Here is a 19,875-nt window from a genome sequence, read left to right as displayed (position 1 = left end):
GTTATTACTATACATACTATATTAGAAATCTGTCTTTGTTTAGGAACTTTAAAGCCAATAGCAGTTAAAATTGACCTCATAGACATAATACACTCTCTTGATTTGTGTTCACATTGTTGTAATGACACGCAATTAGGCATGAAGAAGTCTTTACAGTAATGGAGTATGATAAGTACAGTGCATAGAGAAGAAGCACTTCAGGGTTTATTTTCCTGCATTGCTTAATAATTATTGCTTTTTGTCTGGGATTCAATTAAATCAGGATCTTAGTGTGTTGGCTTTCACACAGAGTGTATAAGAACTGAACAAATCCTTCATGACGTCATCATGTTTTCTAAAGGGTGGTTTTGAAGCTCAACTGTGGGAGCGCTGGTCATTGCCATCTTGCCTGAAGCTTATTCCACCTAATCCTCAATTAATCCATGAATTGGCAAATGGGCAGAACAAAAACACAGCTATTTCTCTCAGTTACCATAATTTAAAACAAATAAAAACACCTACTTTACTTGTCTACTTACCTATGCATAGTAGACAGTTAGTGGTTTAACACCTGTATTGCGACCAAATTTGCAATACCTGTAATTATTTATCATTTTATGGCGCCCATACAGTCGTCATGAATGGGAAATTATGAACTCTAGATATGGGGATCAAAACAGTTTTTGCTGGAAAACATGTTTATTTCTGTTGATAAGTTTGACATTTTAATATGGGGGTACTGTATATGGGGATTGACTCCTTTTTGGAGCCTAGTGTTATTTCAAGGAACTGCATGTTTTGGCACATCTGCATTGGAACTTATTTGGAGATCGCCCCTCATAAGTGTAACTTAAAAAAAATAATAATAATGCTTAGTACCTGCTTTATCCTGGATCTGGAGCTCATTTCACATAAGGCAGTGGATCATCCAATGTCAAACTGGATTGTCATGTTAATTTTGTAATTGGAGGAACTCACAGTGATCAAAGATCACTTAAACACTGTTGCACCATAAAAATCAACAGTAGAAATCACACCCATGTTTAACAAGAAAAATAAGATACATTTTACTAGCATGAAGATTCCACTTTGAAGCAATGGAAAAAAAGTCATTTGGTCTGATGGGTCCAGTTTGACCCAACGGCTGGCTCAGGGTAAGAAGAAAAACTTATGATGCAATGCACACATCATGCATAGTGTCCATAGAAACACATGTGCGTTATGATCTGGGGTTGCTTCAGTTGGTCACGTCCAGACTCGGCAACATTATGTAGCAATACAATTAAGTCAGCTGATGCCCTGCATGTACTAAATTACCAGGTTATGAACTTTTTTTCTCCCTGGTGGCTCAGACATGATCCAGAATTCGAACTAAAGTAAGATCAGTTCTGGAAACCCGAAGAATCTGTTTCAGACATGAATAGGCAACCATAATGTGCAATGTAAGTAAAGCTAAAGGAGGTCCAGGCAGTGTGTATTTTAATGCTCTCGGAGGTCAGTGTAAATGTTACTGTTTCATTTGGGATGTGTGTTTCTATACATGCTTTTGTTTACACTGAAAGAAATGAAAATTGAGTCAAACCATCAAACCTATGGCTAAATGTCACAGCATTGCCGTGTGTGTATGTGTGTGTGTGCGTGTGTGTGTGTGTAGTGGAAAGATACAAAGATGCAGAAAGATAGCTTGGCATTTGGACTACAGTATATTTCACCACCCGTGTTATGGCTTGGCTGAAAGTTCAATTCATCCTGAACTTCATGACCTGCTATTAAATGACGCTGTTCCACACCCATTCGCTTTGCTAACAAAACATTTTAAAAATTTATGCTTTAATATATAAATATTTTCATATCTCAGCAAGGTCCTGTTGTTCTGGAGGGTCCTCTTTGAAAACAATACTCTAAATATGGATTTCCAGATTTATTCAAATTATTCCTGGGCTTTTTCATTTGCCATATGCTTCACCTCGTGAACATTAAATATTTAGAGTTGTTCCACATTCCACCATACTTCATTAATATAAATTAAAGTCGAATTTGGTGTGAGGATTTTGCCCTGACAAAAACGATCCCTAGCTCTTTCTTCTGTGCATCTCTCTGACTCTCATCCATCCCTACCTCCATTTTTCTTAATGATGGGAATGCGCCCTCATTTCCTCATCTCATCACAGCTGTAATGTAGCAACTATGCCACTGCCAGACCCACTGAGAGGCACACTTACCTGCCACCTGAGTTTGCATGGTGTGTGTATGTGCACTGTAGCAAGTTGTGTCTACTCTGGCTCTGTGTCTAATGCATCTTGTGAGACATTTTAAAGAAATTCCTCAATCTGATTTGAACAGTAATGTAGTTTATACAGTGTCACTGGGACGAGTTTTACTTTAAGGTACACTTTGTCACATTGGCACGCCCAGTAAAAACCTAATAAAACCTCAAAATAACAAAAATATTAACACGTAATGCATAACAGTAAAGATGCACATACAGTAATGTTTAAAAGTTAGCACCCCCCTCCCCTTTTTAATTATGTGTTTTTATATTTAAAATCATCTGATCATTGTGGGTCTTAGTTTTAGGCAAATACAACCTCAACGTGTTAACTGGTATACAATTGATAATATGTGTTTAATGGTATAACGGTGGAACTGGTCTCCTTTACCCTATGCTTAAACAGTTCTATCCTAATATGAGTTGTCTTTAATGCATAACCTCACCGTAATTTACAGAACACCTTATCAAATAGTTTGATGAGTGAACATAAGCAAAAGTATGTGGACCCCTGATCATCACACCTACATATGCCCATTTTAAAATCAAGGGCATTATTTGCTGTTTTACCACTATTTGTTTCTACTAGATGGAGTGTGGCTGTGTGGATTTCTGTCCATTCATAAATGCCTGGTGTGTAGTCAGCATTCCTAAAGGTCTTTATAGGGGTTAGGATCATGGGATTCTGATCTTTTGATACAATGAAATATATCCAACATACCTCTTCCAGTTGTACAATGAAGGTGACGTTGGAGCCCATGTTTGTTTTGAGGGTGTTGTCACGGGTTGCCAGGTGCAGTCCTCGAGGTGGGCGATTAGGACACTGCTGTTTTCTGGCTGTGTACATCTCCTTTACCCCTTTGGTGCAGTTGTTTGCTGCTACTTTGCGATAACTGACAGAGGACATAGTGCCATTATTAGCATTACAATATTAATGCCTCTATTACAGTAGTTGTGTGCTAAAATAAAAGTATAATGGTATGGCATAATGAAGACATCTGACTGTAACATCATTATGTTCGTACTGGTGTTTTTTTTTTTATTTTAAGAGAGAGGGAGACAAACACAGACAGACTTACCCTGTGCTATTAAAATAGTTCAGCCCGTGACTGCAGCTCCGTGATACAGTGGAAGGATTAAACCAGAATGCAGGCAGGCAGTTACCGTCTCCTCTCCGCTCATAGCCGTAATCACTGCAACACACACACACACAAAATCAACACAGATGGACAGAATTGTAATGCAATACAAAATGCTAAACAATTGAACATGCAATACAAACACAATCTGGAAATAACTAAACAGCACAACACACACTGCAGAAATATAGAAGCGTAAAATCTGTCATACATAATGCACTACTAATTAAACATCTCAACAGAAATAATCAAATACCTCTATATATGTATAGAAGGAAAATAACCAAATAAATACCATAAAGCAAAATCCAGGAACCATCAATATGCTGCAACTCATCTTTTAAAAAACTCACTCACTTACCCACGCTCTATACTGCTTATCCAGTACAGAATTGCAAAGGGCCTGAAGTCAATCCCAGGGGACTCCCACATGAGACAGGGTATACCCTGGACGTGGTCCCAATCTATCGCAGTGCATAAGCACACACACTTGTACTACTGTATGGGCAATTTGGGAATGCCAGTTAGCCTAATCCGTACGTCTTCAGACTGTGGCAGAAAACTGGGGTACCCAGCAGAAACCCACCAAGCACGGGAAGAACATGCAAATTCCATGCACACAGACCCGAGGCAGGAATCGAATCTCTACACTGAAAGTGCGAGGCTACTGTACAGTGCGAACCACTGTCACCATGCTCTCACTCACTCTTACTCACTCTTATCTAGGGGCATGAGGCCAGGTACACCCTTGACAGGGTGCCAGGGTACACATATACTGTACAGTACAAACACCTACTGTGGTGCATTTCAGAAATAACTACACACTTCCAAACATAACCCAGACATTACTATTCCTTCCAAAATCCAGAAACAACGGGACACAACACATTACCTAAAGATAACACCAAACAACATAAAACAAATCTGAGTAACACTGCAAAATACACTTTACACATTCAATAGGCAATGCAAAGATTACACTGCAACACAAGAGAGATACCACAAGACTGCAGCACATAAATCAGATACTTCAACACTAGAACACTCACGAGCCAGACATACCAGTACATAATAGCACACAATGCAGAAATATCAAAATACTGCAAAACACAACACAGAGACAGCACTCCTCATCTAACTAAGCACTCCTATACAAACCTTTACTCTACACAAAGGCCTGAAACATCTGGCTACAATGCCATAGTAATTCAAGAGAGTAACACAAAAGCCAAAATGAACAAAACACAATGCAGAAATATGTAAACTTGATAAATGATAAAATCCTTCATTATTATTGTATCACAAAATGGTCTTTAAAATACAGTTTGAATCATTTTTAAAACATTCAATCTTCCGTGATTTTCCAAGGTCTGAAAAACATGATTTCTAAATTTTGGGATTTTTCCAAAATTTTCATTTTAATAAACACTCACATGTCATAGCATATATATATATATATATATATTTTTTTTTTTTTTCATGACCGTAGTTAAAAAAATTAACTATTGCTATTGTTAAATACGCCGGGGTATAATATTGCCATATTCCCACACAACCCTACATCAAGTGTTTTAAATAAAATCCTGTGATTAAATAAAATCTGTAACAAGTACACTTAAAAATAACTCAACACACACACAACCCTAAAATAACTAAACGCTACAACATAAACAGCCTAGAAATGATAGTGTTACACACTACCCAGAAATAACTCAACAGTGAGGTACACAACATAAACACAAATCAGCTTTATAACAATCAAAGAAATAACACTGAAATCTGGTACACAATTGGTCAAAACACAGTATTGGTCCAGATTTTTTATTTTATATGTTATACATATAATACACAAAATATGTGTCCCAAAGAAGCTACTTTTGAAGTTTATGCAACATGGAAGTGACCAATCTTGCTTCCTTAAAAATTTCAAGATAGTAATTTAAAATGAAAATTATTTATATTTCTTTATAAGTATTAATACTAAAATTGGTGTATGCTTCTAACCTGTAAAAAAAAAAAAAATTTTATTAGTTTTTTGGTCAAAGATTTGTAGTGTCTGTAACCATGTCAAATTCATGTTGCAATATCTTAATTTTGCAATAGAATAAAACACATTTTAGAATAATACACTTTACAGGTTTATGACTGTTCCTGAAATCTTAATTTCATCTGAATGCCAATTAAGATCATTGAAAGATTTGAATTAAAATAAAGTTACAGACACTACATAAAAAAATAGCAAATGTTTCTTCATATCTGATAGAAATATAAATGTTTATGCCTATTTACCCAAAAAAATAAGCATGAACTGGGAGATAAGAAGTATTAAGTATTATAAAAAATGGTTTTCTAAGATCATATCTGAAAATTCATTTTTTCACTTATAGTAGGTGAGACGTTTTAGCGCCAAAACTTTTTTTTTCTTTTCTAAACACACCTGTTTTGTATAGCTGTCAGTTGTTCATTTCTTTTACAGGTTCTGTTTTTGTCCCAGTGCTAATATCTGTACTAATAAAAACTGTTTAACAATTAGCATTCAGCTGATAATGACAAAGAAAAAGAAATCTTGTGTGATTCATTGTAATTCTTATTCAAAACAAATCTGAGCAAAATGCATATTTATTAGACTTGAAGAATATCAGCCATAGGCTCATTATATCTTTTCTGTTAAACAGGAAGTCCCAGCTGTGTTGTATCCGGTAGCAATAATTACGGCCCTTAATGTTTCACTGATTGCCTTTTATCTACTTGAAAGTTAATTAAAAGTTTGCTCCATTATAATTGGAAATGCCCACAACTTTGGTTTACTTCCTCGTCGTACATTTAAATCATAAAACGACAGGCATTGTAGTGATGAGTCCTCTCAATCTAACCAAACGTACACCATGAGAAAAATTAATGGATCCACATTAAACCTCTGTGATTTCACCTTGTATAGATGAAATTAACATTAACATTAGAAATGTCTGTCTTTTCAAGATAAAAAAAAATGTATCACAACAGCATGAAATTTGCATAGAAATTAAATCTGTTCAGAGCTCGTCTTCACACTTTGTCACAGATGTTGCCAGCTCACATCAAACAAACGCACAGCACGCTGAGATGTTCTTTCCTGTCCAGAATAAACAGCGACGCTGAGCGTGATGTTCTGTGTATATCAAAATGTGTTACACTTTTTTACACTTTAATTTACACGTTCTTTGTTTCCTGCGCTGACTTTTTTGTTTTTATAATTAAACTGGTTCAGTGATGTTTATACCCTATAAAGAGTAATAAATTGGAATAACAGTATCATGTCTACAGTACATCTGTGTTTGCTACAATGCTATTTGCAGTTGATTCGAAAGAGTAAATTATGTTCAATATTAATGAGAGACAATTTCATTTAATTAAATCCAAGCATATGCTCTTACACTAAAAAAAAAATTATCATAACTATACAAAAGTCAGTTCCGACTGAGTAATCTGATTGGACGAGAGACATTCCACGAGTGTATGTATAAAACATAACAGTACTGGGTATCACTCAGGTCTCCTAACAATCATTAATTTCACCAAAATTATTGAAAGTGGGTCAGTATGGCAAGGAGAGATCAGCTGTCTGCCAAAAGTCACATTCATAACCTTTATTTTCCTCACATTTTTGGCTACATTGTATTTTTAAGAATTTAAAACAATGTTCACCCTATTTTGTTAATTACACTGTCGGTTGCCAGTTCTAGTTCCACTATTCGCAGTTAGGTATTTCTTCCAGTTGCGGAGCGATATCTGATGGTTGAACAAAATAACTCATTAAATAAACAAACAAATTATAATCCACTTCATGAACTACTTTTGTATAACAGTTGTCTCGAACCAATATCACACTCGAGATATTCAGCACAACAGCCATCCCGCTCATGTGATATCACTTAAACATATTTTAAATTACGAGCAAAAACAATTCCACTTTAGTAAAATATAAAGGTTGAACAAACAGATATAATGGTAAAATTTATTTTAGTTAAATCAACATAATATCAATGGTAAAGTTACATGCGGCATTACTGGCATATAGGCATAAAGTCTAACTGTACTTTATTTTTGAGTGTAGAATGTTTACTATTAATTAGTATCTAAGGTATTATGATTATTATCTTATCATATTTTATTATATTCTATCTGATCTAGCACTTGAAAGGGAACTTATATAAGGTTTATATTTTAAGATGACTAATTTTAATCGAACCAGACGCTGCTAAGTATATGTGAATAGGTGGAAAGTGCAGGAGTAAAAAGGTCCAATGGTTATAATAAATTAATATGAATAAGATACAACTTATAAATTAATATGAATAAGATACAGCATTGCCCTATTGTTTCTGAAATTGAATCAGGTCTGTTAGCACAAGGGCATCATTGAAAAATACTTACTAGAAGTGTCCCAAAAAGTTTAAAAATCTAATCATAAGCAACACTGATGAAATTGATTTAACACTACACATAGTGACACAAATACAGTTTTTACTCACCACTCAAAATCATGTGCTCTACAGATACAAGGCTCAGCCGATAGGACCCTGGTGTCCTTTTCCATCATGCAGTAGTTTCCCGGGCGGCGTTTGATGAAGATCTGCTTTTGGCCCATTACACATGGCTCACCCTGAAAAAAACAGAACATGAAAGATATATAATAATCCTCGACTATAGATTTACTGGATGTGCTTTAAACTCATTTGTGTGAAAAGCTAAGGGAAATAATGCTTGAGCTATTCAACTTGAACATTACTATCGATATACAGTATAAACTTCTGGCTTGAAACAAGAATTTAATAAATTTTTAAAGGAGTTCTAAAAGAAACTTTGGCTGTGTGACAGCTTAAATGATGCAGTATATAAGACAGTATGGAGAGTGTTATATCTAGCCAGTGAAAGAATAGTATCAAAGCAATGTAAATGTCTGACTCCAATCAATCAGTCAAACAAATAACACTTTTAACTAAAACTATTTAATTTTGAACTACTATTTGTCTGTAAATGTATAGGATTTTTACCAAGATGGTTTCAAAGTTCAATTAATCAAGTCACATTAAATGTAAACAATGATAGGGTACTTTCTTTGTTTCTGAATGTAGTAGACATCTTTTCTTACTACCAATATGTCATCATTTACATTCACGGCATTTGGCAGACACCTTTATCCAGTGTGGCTTAAATTTTTATCTTATTTTAAAGCCGAGCATTTGAGGGTTAAAGGCCTTGCTCAAGGGCCCAACAGTGGCAGTGGGTATGAACCTGCCGATCACTAATCCAATACCTTAACCACTGAGCTAACCCTGCCACATGCTACAACATTATAACATTCTTTTAATATATTCTGTCATATCATTTCTGATTGTTTAGCAAACAGTTCATCTTGGCATATTTGCCTGAACTCTGCAACAGGTCATATACTAGCTTTTGATAATCAGGCCTGGCAACTGACAGGATCATAAAAAAAAAGAAAAAGAAAGAAATAGGGCTTTTTTTTTTTTTTTTTTTTTTTTTTAAAGGATTTTGTTTTGTACAAGAAACCCAGGGGCGTTAGCTTTTAGCATTATTAATAAGGCGTGGGGGTGGGGGGTGGGGGTGCTAACTGAAGAAGCAGATGACTCTTTAAGTAAAATAAAATGCGATGTAACATAAAACAAGAAATGTTAAAAAAAATCTCTTTAATTGAAGGTTATGACACCAAAGGTTTAGCTCTTCCACTTTACTTGCTAATAATCATGATATCATTTGCAGATGTAATAATACTCCTACATTTATACCTTTGCAATACGATCTTGTGCACTATACAGTAAAGACTGGAAACCTGGAGTCCTGTGACATACAACTATATAAAATATAAATATACAAATATAAAGCTTAGATTCGCGATAAATTAATAACTATTTAAGATGAAAGAAAGTAATGATTATACTCAAGCATGTAATGGCTTAACCCTTTATTGTTACAAATGACTTGACCTTAACCTAAATGGGACATCTCCATCATTTGATTGAAGTGTGCTATGCTTAAAAAAATGTGCCTTCTCAATAAATAAATAGAGATGCTGTGTCGCTACTGTTACTAGTAAGCAGTTCCTCACTAGTATACAGTTACTTTAACCAGGCGGTGACTTCTTGATAGTTTGGTAGAGGTCTCTACTAGGGTCCTTTTTTTAAGACTGTTATTATAACCTTAGGGAAACTTAAAAACAGAAAAAGATTTTTCTTTTTTAAAGTGAGGATATTACAGGCTTAATGCCCCGTGTTGTTAAACATGTTCCCTGCATTGCCTGTAGGTTATGGCCATTAAAATGGTTGACAGAATTCCAGGTTAACATTGTCTGTGGAGGTACATCATATACACAGGCATTCTACAGAGTATGCTCCCAAAAGTTAGAACGTCTTGTACCACATTGTCCCATCTTGCTGAGCAGTACTGAGATACTATAACCCGAGGGTCTTTGATCTTATTCACAAAGGGCCAGTGTGGCTGCAGGCGTTAATTACAGCCAAATTGGAGACACACTTGATAGTTGATGGGAGATTATGGTGGATTCATTGGACAAGCTAAATCAGGTGTGATTCCTGACTGATATCCCCTGCTATAACCTCATTGGTGCACTGGTGTTGTTTATGAAGAAGCAATACATAACTTTATTTAACTTGTCTCTGGCTGGAGTTATGACATATACAGGTCCTTTTTAAAAAATTAGCATATTGTGATAAAGTTCATTATTTTCTGTAATGTACTAATAAATTAGACGTTCATATATTTTAGATTCATTACACACAACTGAAGTAGTTCAAGCCTTTTAATTATTTTAATATTGATGATTTTGGCATACAGCTCATGAAAACCCAAAATTCCTATCTCAAAAAATTAGCATATCATAAAAAGGTTCTCTAAACGAGCTATTAACCTAATCATCTGAATCAACTAATTAACTCTAAACACCTACAAAAGATTCCTGAGCCTTTAAAAACTCCCAGCCTGGTTTATTACTCAAAAACGCAATCATGGGTAAGACTGCCGACCTGACTGCTGTCCAGAAGGCCATCGTTGACACCCTCAAGCAAGAGGGTAAGACAGAAAGAAATTTCTGAACGAATAGGCTGTTCCCAGAGTGCTGTATCAAGGCACCTCAGTGGGAAGTCTGTGGGAAGGAAAAAGTGCGGCAGAAAACGCTGCACAACGAGATGAGGTGACCTGACCCTGAGGAAGATTGTGGAGAAGCACCGATTCCAGACCTTGGGGGACCTGCGGAAGCAGTGGACTGAGTCTGGAGCAGAAACATCCAGAGCCACCGTGTACAGGCGTGTGCAGGAAATGGGCTACAGGTGCCGCATTCCCCAGGTCAAGCCACTTTTGAACCAGAAACAGCGGCAGAAGCGCTTGACCTGGGCTACAGAGAGGCAGCACTGGACTGTTGCTCAGTGGTCCAAAGTACTTTTTTCGGATGAAAGTAAATTTTGCATGTCATTCGGAAATCAAGGTGCCAGAGTCTGGAGGAAGACTGGGGAGAGGGAAATGCCAAAATGCCTGAAGTCCAGTGTCAAGTACCCACAGTCAGTGATGGTCTGGGGTGCCATGTCAGCTGCTGGTGTTGGTCCACTGTGTTTTATCAAGGGCAGGGTCAATGCAGCTAGCTATCAGGAGATTTTGGAGCACTTCATGCTTCCATCTGCTGAAAAGCTTTATGGAGATGAAGATTTCATTTTTCAGCACGACCTGGCACCTGCTCACAGTGCCAAAACCACTGGTAAATGGTTTACTGACCATGGTATTACTGTGCTCAATTGGCCTGCCAACTATCCTGACCTGCACCCCGTAGAGAATCTGTGGGATATTGTAAAGAGAAAGATGAGAGACGCAAGACCCAACACTCTGGATGAGCTTAAGGCCGCTATCGAAGCATCCTGGGCCTCCATAACACCTCAGCAGTGCCACAGGCTGATTGCCTCCATGCCACGCCGCATTGAAGCAGTCATTTCTGCAAAAGGATTCCCGACCAAGTATTGAGTGCATAACTGAACATATTTATTTGAAGGTTGACTTTTTTTGTATTAAAAACACTTTTCTTTTATTGGTCAGATGAAATATGCTAATTTTTTAAGATAGGAATTTTGGGTTTTTATGAGCTGTATGCCAAAATCATCAATATTAAAATAATTAAAAGGCTTGAACTACTTCAGTTGTGTGTAATGAATCTGAAATATATGAAAGTCTAATGTTTATCAGCACATTACAGAAAATAATGAACTTTATCACAATATGCTAATTTTTTGAGAAGGACCTGTATAAGATACACTACATGGACAAAATTATTTGGCCAAACCTGTAAATTATTTAATTCAGGTGTTTTAATCAGTCCCCTTAACTCCAGTGAAGAGCAATCAGAGCTATGCTTCCAATTTTGTGGCAACAGTTTGGGGATAGCCCATTTCTAATCCAACATGACTGTGCCCCAGTGCGACTATAAAGACATGATGAGTTTGGTGTGGAAGAACTTGACTGGCACCTAAGCACTTTTAGGATAAACTGGAATGGAGATTGTGAACCACGCCTTTTAGTGATTACTGTAAGTCTAAAACTTACAATAACCCTGCTTTGTGTCAAGATAGAGATCTCCTCTTTTGACAGCACAATAAATATGCTCATATACATTATCTTCAATGCACTATGGTCATCACTTCATTCATTGCATCCTCTTTTTTATTTAATTAGTATATGCTGGTTATATACTGTACTTGCTGGTTTGTTTTGTCTATTAATGCTTGCTGGTGTACCTTATGTACAGTTTAATTCCCATCTGTATATGCAATTATCATGCACATGTACACAGAGGCAGTATTTTCATATACATATATTATATATTCATATACCTCATTAATGCACCTTAATTAATTCACCTTAAATTGTAAACAGTGCTAATTACTCCCCCCTACTCCCTCATTTTAATTCTTTCGTCTATATTGTATATTATATGAACTGGCTGCTGTAATGAAACAATTTCCCTTTGGGATGAATAAAGTACTCTATCTATCTATCTATCTATCTATCTATCTATCTATCCATCTATCCATCTATCCATCCATCCATCCATCCATCCATCCATCCATCCATCCATCATGACAGGAGAGAAAGCACCTATTGTATAAGTTCTATTTGATAACCAAATATGATCAAATTTTCACATATTCAGTAGCATCTTGGAGACTCACACATTCTACAATTTTACAAAGTTGTAATTTTCATACATGTTTAGGTCTAGGAACTGAAAGTCTTCAAATTTCCTACTTTTTCAGACTTTAGAACAGCACAAATACAGCTCAATACAGCACCAATACAAATCCTGATTGAGAGTCTCTTTTAAAGTAGCTTGATTTTGTATCATCAAGCTGTTTCGTACCTGATTGTGCAAGTGCCACGTTTGATAGTCGCCTTCGGCACAGCGCTTAGTAAACAAGGACATGTAGTCGATCTTGATCAGCTGCCACTCAGAACGATCACTTAAGTGTCCGAAAAACCTATGGGTGCACAAATACTGTAATTTCATTTCAAAGAAACAGTGTTAGAAAAGTTCAAACAAAATCAAATCTATGAGGTGCATTCAAGTCAAACCAGAACATGAATAAAGGCGTCAAACCATTTTTTTTTTTCATTTGCAGAAGACTTCAAGCACAGTAGGGTGATCAGGCTCTTAGCTGCGGGAAAGTATCTGAATAGTGCAAATATTTTAAAAGTAGTCTGTATGTCCATGAATGACAATTGCAGGCGACGTGGCTCGGAGCCAAGGGCACTCGCTCCCATGAACATTCATGGAGTGGAACGAAAATTGACACATAACTTTCCGGCAACTTGCGGAAGAGACACATCTGTCCGTGAGAACTGTAAACACAATCAATCATGAACAGTAAAGCTGTTGCACAGTTGCACAGTAAAAGAACTGAGCTGTAAAGTCCTGACCACTCTCCAATATTTTTCACAAGTTTGGGCTATTAAAGGAGTTCCTGGGAGGCCAGCCTTTTAGAAAGCAGACAATCTGATCATGGTACTAAGAGAACTTTCTATCTTTATGGTATCCAAGCTCTAATGAAACACTGGAATAAGTGCATTAGTGTAGTAAAAATTATACTGTATAGGGAAATAAAGTTTGTTTTTCCTCTCATAACTGTGTTCCTGCACAAAAGGTCCTGCTTTCACTTGAATGTCCCTTAGATTGCTTTTAAATGTACTTAGTGACCGACAACATGTGCCATCTGGTACATGCGTGAAAAGGATGAACTCATGAATAATTAACCTTCAACTGTTCATGGGGGATAGGAAACTTCTTTCTTTATTGTCAGAGCATGTTGGGACAATATGAGCGCACATATGAAGAAGTGAGCGGGAGACTGAGAGAATGTGCGTGTTTGTACAGGTGTCAAATAAAAGTTTTTTTTTTTTTTTTTTTTTTTTTTTTTTACACTTACGTCAGGATCTGATTTTCCATGCCTGGCTCGACCAGAACACCGTCCACAAACAGAGGTATGGCTGAGAAAATATGATGTGTCCACTGTCTCCCTTCATCAAAACTGATCCTAAAACAGCCAGGCAACATGTTTTTTTTTTCATAAGCATTCAAACATTTATTAGTAAACATTTCTAATATTTAAGGAATAAAATATGATAGAGCATGCTGATAGCAAGAGTTGCTGTATTAAAGTTGTGTATTTTCCAATGAAATCATATCAGTCTTTTATTTCTCTAATTTCACAGCAATTCGCTAAATATTACATTTATTTATGATTTACATCGTTTACATTTAACCATTTATAGATATATTTAATGTTGTTCCATGTTCATGTGTTACTGATGTTATAGCATTGCATTACCTAACCCTTCGTGATAGTCATACATAAATATACCATTTTCTTCTTAATAAAACACATTCAAAGATCTGTGTATCATCATTAGATTGCAGTATGTAGATTTGGTACTATAAATGAGTTGTTGCTGTAGCAATGATACTGCATTTGAGAGTTTTTATTAATCATTTATACGAATGTGCATTAATAATAGACAGGTTAATAATTAATATAAACCTTGTTTGCTCTGTTTTCTGACAGAGAAACACTTACCATCAGGTAGTCCAACAAAAACAACACGCTTTTTTCCCCCTTGTCTGTAAATATTATTAAAATGGCTAATAACTAAGGAAATTTTAATTTAAGATGGCCATTACTATATACTGTAATAGACATAACTGTGGCTGATGATCAGATAAAAAGCATTCGATGCAACTTTTGGAAAGCTATTTCTATAAATAAAAAAAAAATATATATAAAAATAACATGGAAGCTCATAAATAGATTTTTTATTTTTTTTAAGCAAAACAGGTCTCAGTAAGCCGATGTGACTTTAAAGACAAATCTAAACATCAGGGGCCCTCCTTCAGCAGCAGCAAGAGATGAAGAAGAAAGGGTGAGAGTTGATGGGGGGAAAAATAACACTGAAAACTTTGACTCTGACAGCTTTTTAGTTCCACCTCAAAGGTGCTAACGGTGGAGTAGCGCATGTGTGACAAGGTTTAACAACCTCACTGAAGAGCGACACTAAAGTTCTTTTGCTACTTCAAAACTAGCAAAGCTTCAGTGGGAGACAGCGGGTTGACATGCATCCCTTACTGGCTGAGACGTGACTCAAAATCATAGTAGCAAGGAAAGAGACAATTGCTTTCAACACATTTGGCCAGGGATGACTAGCTCGCTTGGCTTGCTTAAGAAAAACAGAATTGGAGATAGCACACTCCAACAATTTTATCGCTCTGGGCATTAAGGGGAGAGAGAGAAAAAAAAAACTTGGAGGATTAAAGGGCACCAAAGCAGAGCTAGAGATCTCTGATTTGAAGAGTGTGGTAATTCCATGGGATAAGCAGGGAATTCCATATAGACTATACAGTGGATAGATTTGGCTTTGCTTGTTTCTTGTTGTTCATCTCCTTTTTTTTTAAAAATTAATTTGAATATTATCTTTCCAAAAAGGTACATTTATTTTTGACATTCAGGCCTAAAGAGCATCAAGCCATTAACATAAAACTTCATAAAAGCAGGAACGAACCCTAGCTGGGATAATAGTTTCCCTTAAGCATTGGCTTAAATCAGAGGTACAGTTGGCACACTGTCGCTTTTGCAGATTAGCTTTTTAGCACATACCAGAAATGCTTTGTAGGAACTGTTGGCTGCTTGACTGCAAGTAGAGCTCCTGCTTTATCCAGGAACCAAACATTGTGCTCCTCATCAAATATCTGCAGGACATCACAAAACGATAAAGCTCAAGCTAATTTCAGTTGTGATAATGAATATAAATGTTGACCATACATTTTCTGTACATAAAGATTTTGTAACAATTAATAATGACCAAACAAAATAGACCCCATAATGCACTATGTATAGTATGTGATATAATGTGCTATGGACAATATTTATTGGACTTACTAATATTAGCCATAATTGCATCGTAAAAATTAATTAATGATGTTTTTGTAGATTAAAAGCAATAGCATGTATTGTATAAAGCCTGTAAAGTAGGAGCTGAGTTAAGCATACATAGTATGTTAATAGTTAATATCTTTGCCTTTTTTTAACATCCTTGCATAAGCTTTACACTTTGTTCGACTGTCAGTACAAAATGGCAGACTACTAAAAATAAAATGTGCTATTTCTTGTTTTGGCTGAAAAATAATGCGGATGAGAGCCATGTTTTCATTTAAGATGCAGCTGCAGTAATATGTTTAAATTAATGTAACAATCATGATTAAACTATTCTTATGCAACCATACAGTGCATCTAAAAATATTATATTGCAACTTTTTTGTTCTTAACAGTTTAATTCAAAAAGTGAAACTCTTATATTCTAGATTTGTTGAATATTATAAGCCGTTTTTTGTTTAATTTCGATGATTATGGGTTACAGCTCATGAGAATCCAGAAATTGAAAAATTAAAAAACAATGTTCATTTATGCACTCAATACTTGATTTGAGACAATCATTCTGGGGGACTGCTGAGGCAATACTAAAGACCACATTGCTTTGATAACAGTCTTCCGCACATCTGTATTGTTGGGTCAGATGTTTATCATCTTCCTTTTAACTATGTCCTATAGATTCTCTGTGGGGTTCAGGCCAGGAGAGTTGTCTCACCAATCAAGCGCAGTAAAATTAGGATCAGCAAAACATCAGTTTTGGTCAGGTGCTAAATCTTGAAAATAAAATCAGCATCTATAGAAAGAAGATAGAAGTGCCCTAAAATCTTCTGGTAGATGAATGGATTGACTTTGGACTTGAAAAAAGTACTTGATATACAGTAAGTGGACCAACATAAGCAAATTACATGACACCCCAAAACATCAATGAAATTTTCACAATGGACTTTAAGCAACTTGGATTCTGTGCCTCACTGCTCTTTCTCCAGACTGTAAAATTTTACTTTACCTGCAAAAATAATTTTTAGCCACTGGACAGCGGTCCAATGCTTTTAGCCATTAGACAAGGTAAAGTGTTTCTGAAGTTGTCTTAGGTTCAGGAGTGGCTTGATACTAAGAATTATGGCAAATGTAACAGCACATTTCGTGTAGACGTCTGTTAGTGGCAGCTCTTGCTGCACTGACTTCAGCCTCACTCCACTGTTTTTGAAGCTTAGCTTGCTAAACATCTTAAGGCTGTGGCCATCCGTGTTACCTGTGCACCTTTTGCTACCACAATTCATGAATTTGCTTTAAATTAGCACTTTGTGAACAGCCAGCCAGCAGATTTTTGATTTTGAGTTGTAAGCCATAGTCATCAAAATTAACACCAAAAATAATTTAATTATTTCACTAATATATATATATATATAATACTTTTGTTACGTTTTAAGCAAAACCAATTCCAATGAGAGATTGATTAACTTTATAAATCAGCAATCAACATACCTGCCTCCAGGTATTTCCAGCATCTGATGATATGAACATTCCTACATTGTTGAATGAGAGCTCAGAGCCCATATTGCCTGAGAAGAATAAGCATATGCAAAATTTAAAAGAAAAAGAAATTTGATGCAAGATGTTACTTTAACTAACAACATGGAAGTTATTTCCTTCTTGGTTGAGGCACCGTTAACATTTACAACTACTGTACAATGCATCCACAGTCGTCCTGACCGATCGCCACAGTCTGAAATCATTCATTTTCAATGATTCACACCAATTTACAACAAAAGGATGACAAGCCCCTTAGTAACAAAAGGGCCTGAGCAAAGTAAGATGGAAAACATCTCATAGTGTGAGCACAAGATTACAGAGCCATGTCCAGTTGACCAAATGGTCTGTATCCACTGCAATGATAATCTTGAATCAAGATATTAATGCTTTTAATACAAACTGATGAGACAGGTTGGACCCTTTCAATTATACAATTTTATATTACTTTTCAATTAGCCCAGTAAATGTTTAATGAAATCAATAAATCAAACTAAGTTAGGAGAGAATTTGGTGTTTTGAGATTATCTGCCAGATTGCCTTATAAAATATGATCTCCAAGTAGTAATAATAATAATTAACATTTATCAGATCTTGACAAGTGATTTCCTGATATCATATCTGAGTAAATCATATTATGACACACTTTCTCATGACCTTGTTATTACATCTAAGCATACTGACTGACACATTTTCAGGGAGGCTGCAACCAATGGTGACTCAACTTTCAGGAGTACATGGCAACAGTAATTTACTACATCGATGACTAGGGGGCTCTAAGAATGGTGAGGCCCAAACTGTCCCACTCCATTAAAGAGGCAAAGTGTAGAAATGCCCAGAGAATCCACAGCCACTTCCGGGACAGTGGAGAAACAGAAAAACAACACCTGTCTATGTGACTCACTAAACAGCTAAAATGCTCGGCTCAAGACCCAAAATGGCATGGACGCAAAGAAGACCACCCCCTCCTCTAACTGACAAGGGACTATGTCTTACCACAGCATTGTGAGCAAAACTATTTGCAGAGTCAACCCACAGAAAGCTGCTAGACCAGACAACATTTCTGGCAGTGTGCTCAGAGGATGTGCAGACCAGTTGTCTCACTGACATCTTCAACATCTCCCTGACCACCACTGTTTTTATGACATGCTTCAAGCCAGTCAAAACTATTCCAAAGAAATCTCCTGTGTCCTGCCTTAGCGACTTACACTCACCATCGTGAAGTGCTTAGCGAGGCTCATCATGAGGCATACCAAGAGCTTTGTGTTGGTGGACAGAGAAGAGATGCAGCAGCTAACGGCCTGGTGCGGAGCCAACAACCTGTCTCCTAATGTGGACCGAATAAAAGAAATGAGTGTTGCCTTCAGGGGAAAAAACAGAACAGCCACACTCAGCTGAACTATGACAGGTCCTCCATGGAGATTGTCAAGAGCACCAAATTCCTTGGGGTTCACCTGGTGAAGAATCTCAGCTAGTCCTTTAACATCAACTCCCTGCCCTACCCTTACCACTTTCTACAGCAAGACTATCAAGCGCATCCTGCACAGCTATATGACTGCCTGGTTTGAAAATTGCATTGTCTCATTTTGCAAAGCTGTTCAGCAAATAGTGAGAACACTGAGGTCTTTCTTTCTATTATTATAGACATTTACTCCACATGCTGCATCTGCAAACCACCAGCATTTTGGATGACCCCACACACACACGCTGCCTGGCAAAAGCTACCAAAGCATTCTGGCCCACATAGCCAGACTGTGTAAGGGTATCTTGCCACAAGCTACTTTATCAGACTCCTTAATATGTAGGGACTAAACTGTCATGAAAAACATACATACACACAAAATAGCCATACATAAAAAAACATTTGCGAATTCCTTTCTTACACAGCTGATAAATGGCTGTGGTCAAAATGCTGACCACCTGCATTACTGCTGCTTAATTTCATTACTGTGTACTGCTTGGCGCTGCAGTGTCATTAACTGTGCCAAGTGCTGTTTTTGGTTGTTTTGTACTGTCTCACACTGTGTGCATGTTTTACACACATGCACATTACATAGCACTTCACCGAGCCTCTTCTAATTAAGTTTAGTCTCTGTTTAATAGGGCACCATGGTCCGAGAGAGCATTAATTCATTTCACTGTCAGTTGTACTCACTGTATACAGTATGATTGACATGACAAGTCACTTGACTTGACATGACATAATCATATCATACCAGATGTTTTGATAAACACATTAATTTTTTTTTACAGTTTTACTTAAGTACATACATATTGATTAGTGTTTATTATATTTACACTTACATTTAGACCAGCACTTTTCTTCATGTCTTCACTGCATAAGTACAGCCTATTACAAGATGTTCAATAACAATCTTGTAACATCAAAGGTAATGTGAAGGTAAAACTATATTTTCAGACGTTCAATGTGTTAACAAACAGACCTATACTGTATGTACCCATAAAAGAGTAATGAAAACTG

General features: G+C 36.4%; 1 protein-coding gene across 1 annotated transcript in view; it reads right to left on the bottom strand.

Annotated features, from left to right (window-relative positions):
* Positions 1-19,875, bottom strand: part of sorcs3a (sortilin related VPS10 domain containing receptor 3a) — a 287,711-nt gene that overhangs the window by 24,890 nt on the left and 242,946 nt on the right. Inside the window, exons 12-18 of the mRNA XM_053477444.1 lie at positions 17,349-17,425; positions 15,591-15,682; positions 13,869-13,976; positions 12,806-12,923; positions 7,899-8,029; positions 3,328-3,441; positions 2,970-3,141 (exon numbers count right to left, since the gene is read on the bottom strand). Coding sequence (XP_053333419.1) covers positions 2,970-3,141; positions 3,328-3,441; positions 7,899-8,029; positions 12,806-12,923; positions 13,869-13,976; positions 15,591-15,682; positions 17,349-17,425 — 812 coding nt within the window. The remainder of the gene's footprint in view (positions 1-2,969; positions 3,142-3,327; positions 3,442-7,898; positions 8,030-12,805; positions 12,924-13,868; positions 13,977-15,590; positions 15,683-17,348; positions 17,426-19,875) is intronic.

This window comes from Clarias gariepinus, chromosome 18 (assembly GCF_024256425.1).
Source record: "Clarias gariepinus isolate MV-2021 ecotype Netherlands chromosome 18, CGAR_prim_01v2, whole genome shotgun sequence".
Lineage (NCBI taxonomy): Eukaryota > Metazoa > Chordata > Actinopteri > Siluriformes > Clariidae > Clarias > Clarias gariepinus.
This window is presented reverse-complemented; position numbering and strand designations above follow the sequence as displayed.